This window comes from Lathamus discolor, unplaced genomic scaffold (assembly GCF_037157495.1).
Source record: "Lathamus discolor isolate bLatDis1 unplaced genomic scaffold, bLatDis1.hap1 Scaffold_150, whole genome shotgun sequence".
In the NCBI taxonomy this organism is placed as follows: domain Eukaryota; kingdom Metazoa; phylum Chordata; class Aves; order Psittaciformes; family Psittacidae; genus Lathamus; species Lathamus discolor.
This window is the reverse complement of record NW_027069179.1, coordinates 79567-95601: the sequence shown is the minus strand read 5'-3', so window position 1 is coordinate 95601 and position 16035 is coordinate 79567. Positions and strand designations below refer to the sequence as shown.

Genomic DNA, 16035 nt, shown 5'->3' with positions numbered 1-16035 from the left:
CCAGGGGGAGGAGCTCACCTGGGCACCAACCACGCCCGGGGGCCCCGGGGGCCCAGTTTTGCCTTGGAATCCCTGCGGAAACGGGGAACGGGGGGAATTAACCCGTAATTAACCGGTAATTAACACATAATTAACCCGTAATTAACCCGTAATTAACTCATAATTAACCCATAATTAACACATAATTAACCCGTAATTAACCGCAATTAACCCGTAATTAACCGGTAATTAACACATAATTAACCCGTAATTAACCCGTAATTAACCCATAATTAACCCGTAATTAACCCGTAATTAACCGGTAATTAACCCGTAATTAACTCATAATTAACCCATAATTAACCCATTATTAACCCGTAATTAAGTCATAATTAACCCATAATTAACTCATAATTAACTCATAATTAACCCTTAATTAACCCGTAATTAACCCACAATTAACCCACAATTAACCCGTAATTACCCCGTAATGAGCCCTTAATGAACCCTTAATGACCCCCAATTAAGCCCTGCCGAGGGCCCTCACCCCTTCCCCTCGCTGTCCAGGGTGCCCGGGGAGCCCGTCCTTGCCGGGGGGGCCCTGTGGGGGGAAGGGGGAACCGTGGGGACCCCCACGTGTGGGGGCGCCCCATAGCAGAGCATTGGGGACCCCCATGTGTGGGGAGCCCCATAGCAGAGCATTGGGGACCCCCATGTGTGGGGCGCCCCATAGCAGAGCATTGGGACCCCCACGTGTGGGGAGCCCCATAGCAGAGCATTGGGGACCCCCATGTGTGGGGCGCCCCATAGCAAAGCATTGGGGACCCCCATGTGTGGGGCGCCCCATAGCAGAGCATTGGGGACCCACACGTGTGGGGCGCCCCATAGCAGAGCATTGGGAACCCCATGTGTGGGGAGCCCCATAGCAGAGCATTGGGGACCCACATGTGTGGGGAGCCCCATAGCAGAGCATTGGGGACCCACATGTGTGGGGAGCCCCATAGCAGAGCATTGGGACCCCCACGTGTGGGGTACCCCATAGCAGAGCATTGGGACCCCCATGTGTGGGGTGCCCCATAGCAGAGCATTGGGGACCCCATCACTTACAGGGGGCCCTTTGGGGCCGGGGAAGCCGTTGGGTCCTTGAGGTCCTGGCAGGCCCTAAATGGGGTGCAATGGGGTCAGGAGGGAGGGGCCAGCCTGCCCCATAGCGCCCCACATGGAGCTGGGCCCCCCCCTTACCCGCTCTCCTATGGGGCCATGGGGCCCATCGCTGCCAGATGTACCCTAATGGGGGGCAAAGGAGAGGGTTGGCAGCCCCATAGCATAGCCCGCCCCATAGCCCCTATCCCACCCCATAGCCCCATATCCCACCCCATAGCCCATATCCCACCCCATAGCCCCTATCCCACCCCATAGCCCATATCCCACCCTATAGCCCCATATCGCACCCCATAGCCCCTATCCCACCCCATAGCCCCATATCCCACCCCATAGCCCCATATCCCACCCCATAGCCCCTATCCCACTCCATAGCCCCATATCCCACCCCATAGCCCCTATCCCACCCCATAGCCCATATCCCACCCCATAGCCCCTATCCCACCCCATAGCCCCATATCCCACCCCATAGCCCATATCCCACCCCATCAACCATATCCCACCCCATAGCCCATATCCCACCCCATAACCCATATCCCACCCCATAGCCCCATATCGCACCCCATAGCCCACCCCATAACTAACCTTGGCTCCCAACTTCCCAGTGGCTCCTCGTGGTCCCCGTTGCCCCCTCGGCCCCTTGGATGGGTGAAGGTCCATGGCTCCATCACCTGCCCCATAGATCTATGGGGCTGCCCCATAGCGCCCACCCCCCAACCCCATATACTCACCGTGGGGCCCCGTTCCCCCCTTGGCCCTGATTTGCCCGATAGCCCCCTATAGGAGACATGGAGGCGGTTGGGGGTCACACCACTTATGGGGCGCAGCCGCTATGGGCGGGATGTGGGGCATGGGGCCCACTCACCCGCGCCCCCTTCTCGCCGTTGCTGCCTGGGAATCCTGGGAATCCCTGCGATCCCTATGGAATGAAGGGGGGAGATGTGGGTCCGGATATGGGGCACAACGAGGGGCTATGGGGCAGGTTTGGGGTCTGCCATGGGGTCCATCACCCACCTTTGGACCTTGGCGCCCTGGGTAACCGGGAAGCCCTGGAACTCCCAGTTTTCCCTATGGGATGTGGGGAGAAGGCGCTGTTATGGGGTGTTCCATGGGGGGGGGGGGGCTTCGCCCCATAAGTGTCCACTTATGGGGTGCTCTCACCTTCTCCCCCACCAGCCCTATGGGGCCGGGGTCGCCGGTGGGGCCCGTGCGGCCTTTGGGTCCTTCAGGGCCGTCTTCCCCCCTGGATCCAGGAACCCCAACTTCGCCCTATGGGGGGCAGAGGTTAAAGGGGGGCCTGGTGTGGGGCAGCCCCTATGGGCACAGCAATGGGTACCCCATGGACTTACCCGGTCTCCTTTGACCCCCATGTCCCCCTTGAAGCCGGGGAAGCCTTCTTCACCCTATGGGACAGGATGAGGATGATGATGATGGGTACCATCTATGGGGTGATGGGTGCCATCTATGGGGTGATGGGTGCCACCAATGGGGTGATGGGTGCCATCTATGGGGTGATGGGCGCCGTCTATGGGGTGATGGGCACCATCTATGGGGTGATGGGTACCATCTATGGGGTGATGGGTGCCATCTATGGGGTGATGGGTACCACCAATGGGGTGATGGGTACCATCTATGGGGTGATGGGCACCACCAATGGGGTGATGGGCACCATCTATGGGGTGATGGGCGCCATCTATGGGGCGATGTGTACCACTAATGGGGTGATGGGCACCATCTATGGGGTGACGGGCACCATCTATGGGGCTGGGCACCATCTATGGGGTGATGGGCACCATCTATGGGGTGACGGGCACCATCTATGGGGCTGGGCACCATCTATGGGGTGATGGGCACCATCTATGGGGTGATGGGCGCCGTCTATGGGGCTGGGCACCATCTATGGGGTGATGGGTGCCATCTATGGGGCTGGGCACCATCTATGGGGGTGATGGGTGCCATCTATGGGGTGATGGGCACCATCTATGGGGCTGGGGGGGGGGGGTTGGCTCCCACCTTCTCTCCCTTGTGTCCTTTGAGGCCTCGGATGCCGTCCACACCCTGGGGGGACGCTGGGGTGAGCCCCGAGCCCCAATTCCGGCTGGTTTCACCCCAAAAACGGCCCCCCCCCAACCCCAATTCCTCCTGGTTTCACCCCAAAAACGGCCCCCCCCAACCCCAATTCCGGCTGGTTTCACCCCAAAAACGCCCCCCCCCCAACCCCAATTCCGGCTGGTTTCACCCCAAAACCGGCCCCCCCCAACCCCAATTCCGGCTGGTTTCACCCCAAAAACGGCCCCCCCCAACCCCAATTCCGGCTGGTTTCACCCCAAAACCGGCCCCCCCCAACCCCAATTCCGGCTGGTTTCACCCAAAAACGGCCCCCCCCCAACCCCAATTCCTCCTGGTTTCACCCCAAAAACGGCCCCCCCCCCAACCCCAATTCCTCCTGGTTTCACCCCAAAACCACCCCCCCCCCCAGCTCTGACCTTGGCACCGCGTGGCCCTGGGTAGCCAATGGGACCTTGAGGACCTGAAGGACCCTATGGAGCAAGGAGGAGGTTGGAAGCCCCACAGATATGGGGCTGCCCCATAGATGTGGGGCTGGGGATGACCCATATGCATGGGGCTGCCCCATAGACGTGGCATAGGCATGTGGCAGCCCTATAGGTGTGGGGCTGCCCCATAGGTGTGGAGCTGGCATTGCCCCACAGATATAGGGTTGCCCCATAGGTGTAGGGCTGGCATTGCCCCATAGATATAGGGCTACCCCATAGGTGTGGGGCTGGCATTGCCCCATAGGTATAGGCCATAGGTATAGGGCTACCCTATAGGTGTGGGGCTGGCATTGCCCCATAGGTATAGGGTTACCCCATAGGTGTGGGGCTGCCCCATAGATGTGGGGCAGGAGATCCGGGGGGTCTTTACCTGGTGCCCTTTAGAGCCGGGGGGTCCCTCCTTGCCGGGGTGGCCCTGCCGGAAGCAATGGGGTCGCAGGGATGGGGGGGCCCCAATGGGTGCAATGGGGCTGGGGCCCCCAATGGGTTCAGTGGGGCTGGGGCCCCCAATGGGTGCTGGTTGTGGGGCAGGGGGGCACTCACGGGGGCACCATCGGATCCGGGCATCCCGGGCAATCCCGGTTTTCCTTGGGGTCCCTATGGGGAGAGAAGGGAATGGGGTTGGGGGGGGGGGGGGCACAACCGCACATCCTGCCCCATAGATCCCCCCCTTTTGCCCCATAGATCCCCATTATTCCATTGCCCCCCCACGGGACCCACTTCCTACCTTGTCTCCAGGAGGTCCTGTGGCACCTTGAGGTCCTGGGAGCCCCTAAGCAGGAGGATGTGGGGCGCTGTGGGGCGCTGTGGGGCTCATTGCGCCCCACAACCCCGCTGTGACCCATAGCGGGTCCCCCCATTGCCCCTATGGGGCGGGGGGGGGGGGGCTCACCTGGGTCCCTGGGGTTCCCTGTTGCCCAGGGGGGCCTGGTTCTCCTTGAGGTCCCTATGATGGAGATGGGGGTCAATGGTTGCTCCCCCCACCCCGTTACTTATGGGGCAGGATGGAGCTCAATGTGGGGCGCCCCCCAACTCACCACGTTCCCTTTGGGCCCCACGGGTCCATCCATGCCACGGACGCCCTATAGGGGAGATGGGTGCTGAGGGCATGGGGGGGGGGACGGGGGGACGGGGACACACATGACCATTGTGGTTGCTGTGGGGCTGCCCCATAGCTCTTACCGGGGGGCCGGGGATGCCGGGGGGGCCTTTAGGACCAAGGAGGCCTCTGGGTCCCTATGGGGCAGATGGAGGGGTGAATGAAGGAGGGGGGATGCGCCCCATAGATTGGGGGATGCACCCCATAGAATGAGGGATGCGCCCCATAGATTGGGGGATGCGCCCCACAGAATGGGGGATGCGCCCCACAGATTGAGGGATGTGCCCCACAGATCGAGGGATGCGCCCCATAGATGAGGGATGCGCCCCATAGATCGGGGGATGTGCCCCATAGATGAGGAGTGCGCCCTATAGATGAGGAATGCGCCCCACAGATCGAGGGATGTGCCCCACAGATCGAGAGATGCACCCCATAGATTGAGGGATGCACCCCACAGATCAAGGGATGCGCCCCATAGATGAGGGATGCGCCCCACAGAAAAGGGGATGCGCCCCACAGATGGGGGGATGCGCCCCATAGATGAGGGATGCACCCCCATAGATCAAGGGATGCGCCCCACAGATCGAGGGATGCGCCCCATAGATCAAGGGATGCGCCCCACAGATGGGGGGTTGCGCCCCATAGATCAGGGGATGTGCCCCACAGACGGGGGTTGCGCCCCATAGATCAGGGGATGCGCCCCATAGATGAGGAATGCGCCCCACAGAACAGGGGATGCGCCCCACAGATGAGGAATGCGCCCCACAGACGGGGTTGCGCCCCATAGATGAGGAATGCGCCCCATAGATCGAGGGTTGCGCCCCATAGATGAGGGTTGAGCCCCATAGATGAGGGTTGAGCCCCATAGATGAGGGATGCGCCCCATAGCCCCCCATTACCGCTTCCCCTGGCATCCCTCGCGGTCCCACGTCGCCGCCGTGCCCCTGTGGGTGGACGCAGGGATGCGAGGGGGGACGCGGGAGCTGTCGGGCGTCACTCACCCTGCCCCGCCGGCGCCGGGGGGTCCCGGCGTTCCCTGCGCGCCCGGCTCGCCCTGCGCGGGGGGGAAGGGAGGGAGGGGCTGAGCGCCTCCCGGGGCTCCATAGGGATCAATGGGGCCGGTGTCGTTCCATAGGGAGCAATGGGGACAGTGTGGTTCCATAGGGATCAATGGGACGGTGTGGTTCCATAGGGATCAATGGGGACAGTGTGGTTCCATAGGATCAATGGGGACAGTGTGGTTCCATAGGATCAATGGGGACAGTGTGGTTCCATAGGATCAATGGGGACGGTGTGGTTCCATAGGGATCAATGGGGACGGTGTGGTTCCATAGGGAGCAATGGGGCCCGTGTGGTTCCATAGGGATCAATGGGGACAGTGTGGTTCCATAGGGATCAATGGGGACGGTGTGGTTCCATAGGGGGCAATGGGGACGGTGTCGTTCCATAGGGATCAATGGGGACAGTGTGGTTCCATAGGAGCAATGGGGACGGTGTGGTTCCATAGGGATCAATGGGGACGGTGTGGTTCCATAGGGAGCAATGGGGACGGTGTGGTTCCATAGGGATCAATGGGGCCCGTGTGGTTCCATAGGGATCAATGGGGATGGTGTTATCCCGTCGGGATCAATGGGGACAGTGTTATCCCATAGGGATCAATGGGGACAGTGTCATTCCATAGGGATCAATGGGGCCGGTGTTATCCCATCAGGATCAATGGGGACAGTGTTATCCCATAGGGATCAATGGGGACAGTGTTATCCCATCGGGATCAATGGGGCCAGTGTCATTCCATAGGGATCAATGGGGTCAGTGTCATTCCATAGGGATCCATGGGGCCGGTGTCACTCACCCGGTGGCCTTTGTCACCCGGGAGCCCTGGAGCCCATCGAAGCCACGGTCTCCCTATGGATGGGGATGGGATGGGGATAGGGATGGGGATAGGGATAAGGACAGGGATAGGAAGGACACCCACGGACGGGGGGGCACCTCTGGGTGCTATCAGGGCTCAGCCCCATAGAGAGAGACAGGGAGGAATGGGGGGGGCTGTGCCCCACATCCATCCCATCGTATCCCACCCCATCCCATCCCCATCCCCATCCCCATCCCCATCCCCATTCCATGTTTCCATCCCTATCCCATCCCCGCCCCATCCCACCCCATCCCATCCCACCCCATCCCCACCCCATCCCATGTTTCCGCCCCCCTCCCACCCCATGGAATCTGGGCCATCCCAACCCCCTTGGCTCCGGGGGATCCCTGGATCCCGGGGATGCTCGGGCCCATCCCGGCTTTTACCTTGACACCAGGAACCCCTGGCATTCCCGCGCTCCATCGGCTCCCGACCGGCCCTGCGGGATGCAGGGGGATGCAGCGGGATGCAGCGGGATGCAGTGGGATGCAGTGGGATGCAATGGGATGCAGTGGGATGCAGTGGGATGCAGTGGGATGCAGCGGGATGCAACCCCCCCCCAGCCATTCCCAACTGTCCCAGCCCCACAGCTCACCCTCCGACCCGGTTTTCCAGGGGGTCCCGTGAGGCCTTGGGGTCCTCGTGGTCCCTACGGCAGAAGAAGGAGATTCCGGAGATCGGGATGCGCCTTTGGGACGCCCGAACGTCGGGACCAGGGCCCGCATCCCTCGCTGGCCACTTGCCTGGGGGCCGAAGTCGCCGGGGTCCCCCTTGATCCCGGTGCTGCCGGGTTGCCCCTGGGAATGGCGTCGGGAAAAGGAGGGCTCAGGGCTCCTGGATCCCCCCAGCGCATCCCAAATCCCAGCGGGATCGCGATACCCACCATGGGGCCCGGGCGGCCGGTGAATCCCATGGGACCGGGGGGGCCCCGCAGAGCCAACTGGGAAGGAAAGAGATGGGGGGGGGGGGTTATTCCCGGGATTCCTTGGGAATGGGGAGCGTTGGGGCAGAACCGGGGCCAATCCATGGGGATCATGGGGGGGAGAAGGGTTGGGGATCCCATTGGAAGGGGTCTGGGGATCCCATTGGAAGGGGTCTGGGGATCCCGTTGGAAGGGGAATGGGGATCCCATTGGAAGGGGATTGGGGATCCCATTGGAAGGGGAGTGGGGATCCCATTGGAAGGGGTCTGGGGATCCATTGGAAGGGGAGTGGGGATCCCATTGGAATGGGTTCAGGGATCCATTGGAATGGGTTTGGGGACCCCATTGGAGGACATTGGGGACCCCATTGAGGGTCTTTGGGGACCCCATTGGGGGGGTTTGGGGACCCCATTGGGGGGGTTTGGGGACCCCATTGCTGGTGCCCCCCATTGCTCACCCTTGCTTGCTGTAGGATGGCCTGAGCCTGGGCCTCCTGCGCCGCACCACCGGCCCTTGTCCCCAGCGCTGCTTCCGAAGCGGAACTGGGATGGGAATGGGATGGGAATGGGATGGAATGGGATGGGAATGGGATGGGAATGGGATGGGAAGATTCCCCCCACCTTTTGGGGGGTTCGTTGGGATAGAGAGGGTTTGGGATGGGGCAGGGATCCTATGGGCACTCACCGGGAGCATCATGGAGGTGCCGGGGGGCCGGGGGTCCCATCGGAGCCAGGGAGGCCGGCACGGCCGGGGGGTCCCTGGAGGGATAAGGGGGGGTCAATGGGATGATGGGGGGGTCAATGGGATGATGGGGGGCATCAATGGGTTGATGATGGGGTCAATAGAATGATGGGGGGGTCAGTGGGATGATGGGGATCAATGGGATGATGGGTGTCAATGGATGATGGAGGGGTCAATGGGATGATGGAGGGGTCAATGGGATGATGGGGATCAATGGGTTGATGTGGTCATGGGATGATGGGGAGTCAATGGGATGATGGGGGGGTCAATGGGATGATGGGGGGTCAATGGATGATGTGGGCAATGGGATGATGGGGGGGGTCAATGGGGTGATGGGGGGGTCAGTAGGATAATGGGGGTCAATGGGGTGATGGGGGGGTCAGTAGGACAATGGGGGTCAATGGGGTGATGGGGGCTCAATGGCATCCTGGGCTTCTCACCCTCTCTCCCGGCTCTCCCGGCGCTCCCGGTGGTCCCTGTGTCCCTGGAGGTCCCGACATTCCCTATGGAGACGCCAACAGCTCCATGGGGTGATGGTGACACCAAGGCAGACCTGAGGGTGTCATCCCCCACCCCACACCATTGCATCACCCAATGGGGGGGGGTCTTACCGCTGGTCCCTCAGGTCCGGGGGGCCTTCCACCAGCATTCCCTATGGGAGAAGGAAAGGAGGTGTTGGGGGGGGCAGTTCTGGTGGCACTGGGGACATGGGGGGACATGGGGGGACATGGGGGGACATGGGGGGCACACACGTACCGGCTCGAGGACGGCGGGCTCCCCTTCTCACCCTTGTAGCCCCTGACGCCGAGCACAGCCTGGGGGGGGCAGACATGTAACCCCCCCACAATGGGACCCATCAGTGTGGGGCACACCACATGAGTGTGTCCCACCCCTCAACCCCCCCCCAACCCCTCAATTCACCCCCAGATCAATGGCTGGGGTTGAGTTGGGTTGAGTTGGGTTGAGTTGGGTTGGGTTGGGTTGAGTTGGGTTGAGTTGGGTTGAGTTGTGGTTGAGTGGGGTTGAGTTGGAGTTGAGTTGGGTTCAGTTGGGGTTGGGTTGGGTTGAGTTGGGTTGAGTTGGGTTGAGTTGAGGTTGAGTTGGGTTGAGTTGGGTTGAATTGGGTTGAGTTGGCTTGAGTTGGGTTGAATTGGGTTTGAGTTGGGTTGAGTTGGGTTGAGTTGGGGTTGAGTTGGGGTTGAGTGGGTTGAGTTGGGTTGAGTTGGGTTGAGTGGTTGAGTTGGGGTTGAGTTGGGGTTGAGTTGGGTTCAGCTGGGGTTGAGTTGGGGTTGAGTTGGGGTTAGGTTGGGTTGAGTTGGGGTTGAGTTGGGTTGAGTGGGGTTGAGTTGTGTTGAGTTGGGTTGAGTTGGGGTTGAGTTGGGGTTAAAATGGGCTTAAGTTGGGTTGAAGATGGATTAAAGTTGGGTTTAGTTGGATTTAAATTGGGTTAAAGGTGGGTCAAAGCCGGGATGAAGCAGGGACGAACTTGGGATGAAGCAGGATGAATTTGGGATGAAGCAGGGATGAATTGGGATAAAGCTGGGATGAAGCTGGAATGAAGCTGTGTTAAACCCCCCCCCCCCATTAAACCCCTCAAAGGAGGATGAGGATGGTGGGGGGTCAGTCAAGCCAATGGGGACGAAGCAAGAGGGATGCAGGTGATGACGTCACACAAGCCCCGTGTGACGTCACGGCTGGGGCCAGACATGAGGATGGGACCAGGCGGACACTCAGGGACCCCCCCCCCCCCCAACTTACACCCAGTTCTTCGGGGGGTCCATATAAACGTACTCATACGCCCGGTGGGGACCCCCATCCTCATCCTCATCCTCATCCTGATGGACACCATGGAGGAGAAACCCCATTAATGATGGGATGCATGGATCCCCAATCCCCCCCCCAAATGGGTGCCCTCATGGTGTTACCTGCATTGGTCCCATCTCCTCCCAAAAGGCACCATCAGGGTTGTGGGGGGGTCCCGGGGTGGAATTCGGGGGCTGGTGACCCCCCAAGGTTCTTCTATGGGGGGAGGCCCCCAAGAACCTGGGGGTGGTTGGGGGGGTTATGGGGGAGGAGAAGGGAGGGAACGCAGTGGGAGATGGAGACACACAAGGAAAGGGGGGGTCCAGAATGGGTTTGGGAGGAGAGGGATGATGGATGGATAGGGATATGGGTGGATATGGATGGATATGGATGGATGTGGATGGAAATGGATGGATATGGATGGATGAATATGGATGGATGATGGATGGATGGATATGGATGGATGGATATGGATGGATATGGATGGATGTGGATGGAAATGGATGGATATGGATGGATGAATATGGATGGATGATGGATGGATGAATATGGATGGATGATGGATGGATGGATGGATATGGATGGATGATGGATGGATATGGATGGATGATGGATATGGATGGATGATGATGGATATGGATGGATGATGGATGGATATGGATGGATGATGGATATGGATGGATGATGGATGGATATGGATGGATGATGGATGGATATGGATGAATGATGGATATGGATGGATGATGGATGGATATGGATGGATGATGGATATAGATGGATGATGGATGGATATGGATGGATGATGGATGGCTGGATGATGGATGGCTGGATGCGTGGTTGGAGACGGATGGATGATGGATATGGATGGATGATGGATGGATGGATGCGTGGTTGGAGACGGATGGATGACGGGTGCAGGATCATTCTCTACCTGCTGGTAGCTGTTGCCTTGACTCCTGGAGGGGAACCTCAGCCCCGTCTTCTTGTCCCCCCCATTCCCGGGATGCTTCCAAGGGATTTCCCCTTCCCGTTGGCCGGGGGGCTCCATCCGTGCTCATCATCCGGTGTGTCTTCGGGTTGCTGGCCTTGGGGGGGGGCCTGGGGGGGCTCTGCCTCGCAGGGGTGAGGGAGGTGATGAAGATGATGGAGAGGAAGGTGATGAAGATGGGATGGAGATGATGATGATGATGGGGAGGTGATGATGAAGATGGAGGTGATGAAGACGATGGAGATGAAGGTGATGATGATGAAGGTGATGATGACGGGATGGAGGTGATGAAGATCAAGGTGTTGATGATGGGATGGAGGTGACGATGACGATGGAGGTGATGAAGACGAAGGTGGTGCAGACCAACAAGGCAAACAACGGTGGCGGGGGGGGGGGGGGGGGAACACAGGACACAAACCACCCAACGTGAGGACCCGAGGGGGCTGGGTGGGGGGGACCCATGGGTGCTGCCTCCCCCCCCCCGGGGACACCTGGGACCTCCCCCTGGTGCCTCAAGGGGGGGGCCCTGGGAGGACCCCAAGGGAGGGGGCTCGTGGGACCCCACAGCCCCCCTGGAGGGGGAGAGGATGGGGGGGGATGGGGGGGATGGGGAGGGGGGTGGGGGGAGAAGGAGAGGTCACCCAAAGGCTCCCCAAGGGGGGGGTGAGGGGGCCTCGTGGAGGGAACCCACCTGGAAGGGGCCCACGAGATGGAAAAAAAGGGTCCGTCCCGTCCCAATCCCATCCAATCCCATCCAATCCACCCCAATTCCATCCAATCCCATCCAATCCCACCCCAACCCCATCCAATCCCATCCAATCCCATCCAATCCCATCCAATCCCACCCCAATTCCATCCAATCCCATCCAATCCCACCCCAATCCCACCCCAACCCCATCCAATCCCATCCAATCCCACCCCAATCCCATCCAATCCCACCCCAACCCCATCCAATCCCACCCCAATCCCATCCAATCCCACCCCAATCCCACCCCAATCCCATCCAATCCCACCCCAATCCCACCCAACCCCATCCCAACCCATCCCAATCCATCTCAATCCCAACCAACCCATCCCAACCCTTCCCAACCCATCCCAACTCATCCCAATCCATCCCAATCCTACCCAACCCCATCCCAACCCATCCCAATCCCACCCAACCCCATCCCAACCCATCCCAATCCCACCCAACCCCATCCCAACCCATCCCATTCCCACTTTATCCCATCCCATCCCACCTCCTGGTGCTGCCGGGCTGGTTCCTGGCCCTGGGGGGCACAGCGGGGCCCATAGAGCTCGCAGTAGTCGAAGGCCGCTTGTGGGTCATCGGAGAAGAGCAGTTGTTGGATATCCCCCTATGGGGTGAAATGGGGCAAAATGGGGTGGAAAAGGTGAAAAATGGGGTGAAATGAGGTGAAATTGGGTGAAATATGGGTTGAAATATGGGGTGAAATGGGGCAAAAAGGTGAAATATGGGGTGAAATGGGATGAAATGGGGTGAAACGGGTGAAATATGGGGTGAAAAAGGTGAAATATGGGATGAAATGGGATGAAATGGGGTGAAATGAGGTGAAATATGAGGTGAAATGGGGTGAAATGGGATGAAATATGGGATAAAGTAGGGATGAAATGGGATGAAATGGGGTGAAATGGGATGAAATGGAATGAAATATGGGATGAAACGGGATGAAATGGGATGAAATGAGATGAAATGGGGTGAAATCGGATGAAATATGGGATAAAATAGGGATGAAACGGGATGAACTGGGGCGAACTGGGGCGAACTGGGGGGAACTGGGGGGAACTGGGATGAACTGGGGGGAACTGGGGGGAACCCGCGTTTTCCGCACCTGGAAAACCTCCTCATCCAGGATGCGGGCCCCAAACACGGTGACCCCGTCGGTGTCGATGGAGGCGCTGGGGCTCCGGGGCAGGATCCGCGTCTCCCGATGGACACAATCCACAACCAGCGTGACCGAGCGGTGCCGGACGCTCCAGGCCAAGTGATGCCACCTACGGGGACACAGGGGATGGGGGCATTCCCATTGGGATCCATGGGATGGGGATGTCCCCATTGGGATCCATAGGATGGGGATGTCCCCATTGGGATCTGTGGGATGGGGGCATTCCCATTGGGATCCATGGGATGGGGATGTCCCCATTGGGATCCATGGGATGGGGATGTCCCCATTGGGATCTGTGGGATGGGGGCATTCCCATTGGGATCCATAGGATGGGGATGTCCCCATTGGGATCTGTGGGATGGGGGCATTCCCATTGGGATCCATGGGATGGGGACATCCCAATTGGGATCCGTGGGATGGGGACGTCCTCATTGGGATCCATGGGATGGGGACATCCCCATTGGGATCCAGGGGATGGGGACACCCCGATTGGCACCCCGGGGACGGGGTCATTCCCATCAGATGCTGGTACCCACTTGCCGTCGGCGAGGCGGAGGCCGCGGAAGATGGGATAATCCTCGGGATGCGGGAGCCCGCGCTGGTCCTCGTACAGGAAGACGGGGGAATCGCCGAGCTCCAGCCCCAGCTGCTGGACCCCGGCCCCGTTGTAGACGGACAACAGGAACGCCTGGATCCCGGCCTGCGGCCTCACCAGCGCCATGACGGAGAAATCCGACGGGAATTTCCCTGCGGGGGGGGGGAGGTGGAGCCGTTGGGAAGGGGAGCCGTTGGGATATGGTGGATCCATTGGGATATGGTGGATCCATTGGGAAGAGGAGCCATTGGGATATGGTGGATCCATTGGGAAGAGGAGCCATTGGGATATGGTGGATCCATTGGGAAGGGGAGCCGTTGGGATATGGTGGATCCACTGGGATATGGTGGATCCACTGGGATATGGTGGATCCATTGGGATATGGTGGATCCATTGGGAAGGGGAGCCGTTGGGATATGGTGGATCCACTGGGATATGGTGGATCCACTGGGATATGGTGGATCCATTGGGATATGGTGGATCCATTGGGATATGGTGGATCCATTGGGAAGAGGAGCCATTGGGATATGGTGGATCCATTGGGATATGGTGGATCCATTGGGATATGGTGGATCCATTGGGAAGAGGAGCCATTGGGATATGGTGGATCCATTGGGAAGAGGAGCCGTAGGGATATGGTGGATCCATTGGGATATGGTGGATCCATTGGGATATGGTGGATCCATTGGGAAGGGGAGCCGTTGGGATATGGTGGATCCATTGGGAAGGGGAGCCATTGGGATATGGTGGATCCATTGGGAAGAGGAGCCGTTGGGATATGGTGGATCCATTGGGATATGGTGGATCCATTGGGAAGGGGAGCCGTTGGGATATGGTGGATCCATTGGGATATGGTGGATCCATTGGGAAGGGGAGCCATTGGGATATGGTGGATCCATTGGGATATGGTGGATCCACTGGGATATGGTGGATCCATTGGGAAGAGGAGCCGTTGGGATATGGTGGATCCATTGGGAAGAGGAGCCGTTGGGATATGGTGGATCCATTGGGATATGGTGGATCCACTGGGATATGGTGGATCCATTGGGATATGGTGGATCCATTGGGAAGGGGAGCCGTTGGGATATGGTGGATCCATTGGGAAGAGGAGCCGTTGGGATATGGTGGATCCATTGGGAAGAGGAGCCGTTGGGATATGGTGGATCCATTGGGAAGAGGAGCCGTTGGGATATGGTGGATCCATTGGGATATGGTGGATTCATTGGGAAGAGGAGCCGTTGGGATATGGTGGATCCATTGGGAAGAGGAGCCGTTGGGATATGGTGGATCCATTGGGATATGGTGGATCCATTGGAAGGGGAGCCGTTGGGATATGGTGGATCCATTGGGATATGGTGGATCCATTGGGATATGGTGGATCCATTGGGAAGGGGAGCCGTTGGGATATGGTGGGTCCATTGGGAAGAGGAGCCGTTGGGATATGGTGGATCCACCGGGACATGGTGGATCCATTGGGATAGGTTGACTCCATTGGGCTCCATTGGGCTCCATTGGGATAGGGTGGATCCATTGGGACCCATTGGGCTCCATTGGGATGGGTTGGATCCATTGGGATAGGTTGGATCCATTGGGCTCCATTGGGATAGGTTGGATCCATTGGGCTCCATTGGGATAGGGTGGATCCATTGGATGGGTTGGATCCATTGGGACCCATTGGGATGGGTTGGACCCATCGGGCCCCATCGGGCCCCCGGCGCGGGGGCCGCACTCACCGGGGAGCAGGCTCCGCGTGGGGGCGCTGAGCCGCGCCGCGCGCGTGACCCGGAAGGAGCGGTCGGAGCCGGCGCCGCGCTGGGAGCAGAACCCGGGCCCCGCCCCCACCCCCGGCGGCCGCGACCGGAACCGGAGCGCGAGAGGAGGTCCAGGGGGGGGGCTGGGCAAGGGGGGCGGGGTCAGTGGGGGGCAATGGGGGGCAATGGGGCAATGGGGGGTCAATGGGGTAATGGGGTAATGGGGACAATGGGGGTCAATGGGGTAATGGGGGGCAATGGGGTAATGGGGTAATGGGGGCAATGGGGGGCAATGGGGTAATGGGGGTCAATGGGGTAATGGGGGCAATGGGGTAATGGGGTAATGGGGGCAATGGGGGAATGGGGGCAATGGGGTAATGGGGGCATTGGGGGCAATGGGGGGGAATGGGGTAATGGGGGGAATGGGTCAATGGGTTAATGGAGGCTATGGGGGGCAATGGGGGTAATGGGGGTAATGGGGCTATACATGCCATGGGGTGCCCTATCCACCCTTATCCCTCCCTTATCCACCCCTTATCCACCCCTTATCCCTTATCCCCCCCCATCCCTCTTCCCCCCCTCCCCCCGCCTCCTCCCCCGTTCCCCTCCCCCTCTCCTTTTCCCG

The 16035-nt window shown here is 59.6% G+C and overlaps 1 protein-coding gene across 1 annotated transcript in view; it reads right to left on the bottom strand.

Moving 5' to 3' along the window:
- Positions 1 to 16035, bottom strand: part of LOC136006349 (collagen alpha-2(XI) chain-like) — a 36467-nt gene that overhangs the window by 16965 nt on the left and 3467 nt on the right. The window contains 42 exon segments of the mRNA XM_065664374.1: positions 19 to 72; positions 527 to 580; positions 1087 to 1140; positions 1222 to 1266; positions 1726 to 1779; positions 1872 to 1917; positions 1998 to 2059; positions 2155 to 2208; positions 2302 to 2409; positions 2490 to 2543; positions 3154 to 3198; positions 3627 to 3680; positions 4066 to 4110; positions 4239 to 4292; positions 4423 to 4467; positions 4588 to 4641; positions 4733 to 4777; positions 4878 to 4931; positions 5694 to 5777; positions 5810 to 5848; positions 6647 to 6678; positions 6681 to 6699; positions 7093 to 7121; positions 7124 to 7145; positions 7302 to 7355; positions 7450 to 7503; positions 7590 to 7646; positions 8086 to 8134; positions 8136 to 8170; positions 8313 to 8341; positions 8344 to 8386; positions 8810 to 8872; positions 8981 to 9006; positions 9009 to 9021; positions 9126 to 9184; positions 10128 to 10204; positions 10295 to 10412; positions 11104 to 11281; positions 12399 to 12515; positions 13011 to 13173; positions 13601 to 13811; positions 15393 to 15553. Coding sequence (XP_065520446.1) covers positions 19 to 72; positions 527 to 580; positions 1087 to 1140; positions 1222 to 1266; positions 1726 to 1779; positions 1872 to 1917; positions 1998 to 2059; positions 2155 to 2208; positions 2302 to 2409; positions 2490 to 2543; positions 3154 to 3198; positions 3627 to 3680; positions 4066 to 4110; positions 4239 to 4292; positions 4423 to 4467; positions 4588 to 4641; positions 4733 to 4777; positions 4878 to 4931; positions 5694 to 5777; positions 5810 to 5848; positions 6647 to 6678; positions 6681 to 6699; positions 7093 to 7121; positions 7124 to 7145; positions 7302 to 7355; positions 7450 to 7503; positions 7590 to 7646; positions 8086 to 8134; positions 8136 to 8170; positions 8313 to 8341; positions 8344 to 8386; positions 8810 to 8872; positions 8981 to 9006; positions 9009 to 9021; positions 9126 to 9184; positions 10128 to 10204; positions 10295 to 10412; positions 11104 to 11281; positions 12399 to 12515; positions 13011 to 13173; positions 13601 to 13811; positions 15393 to 15553 — 2713 coding nt within the window.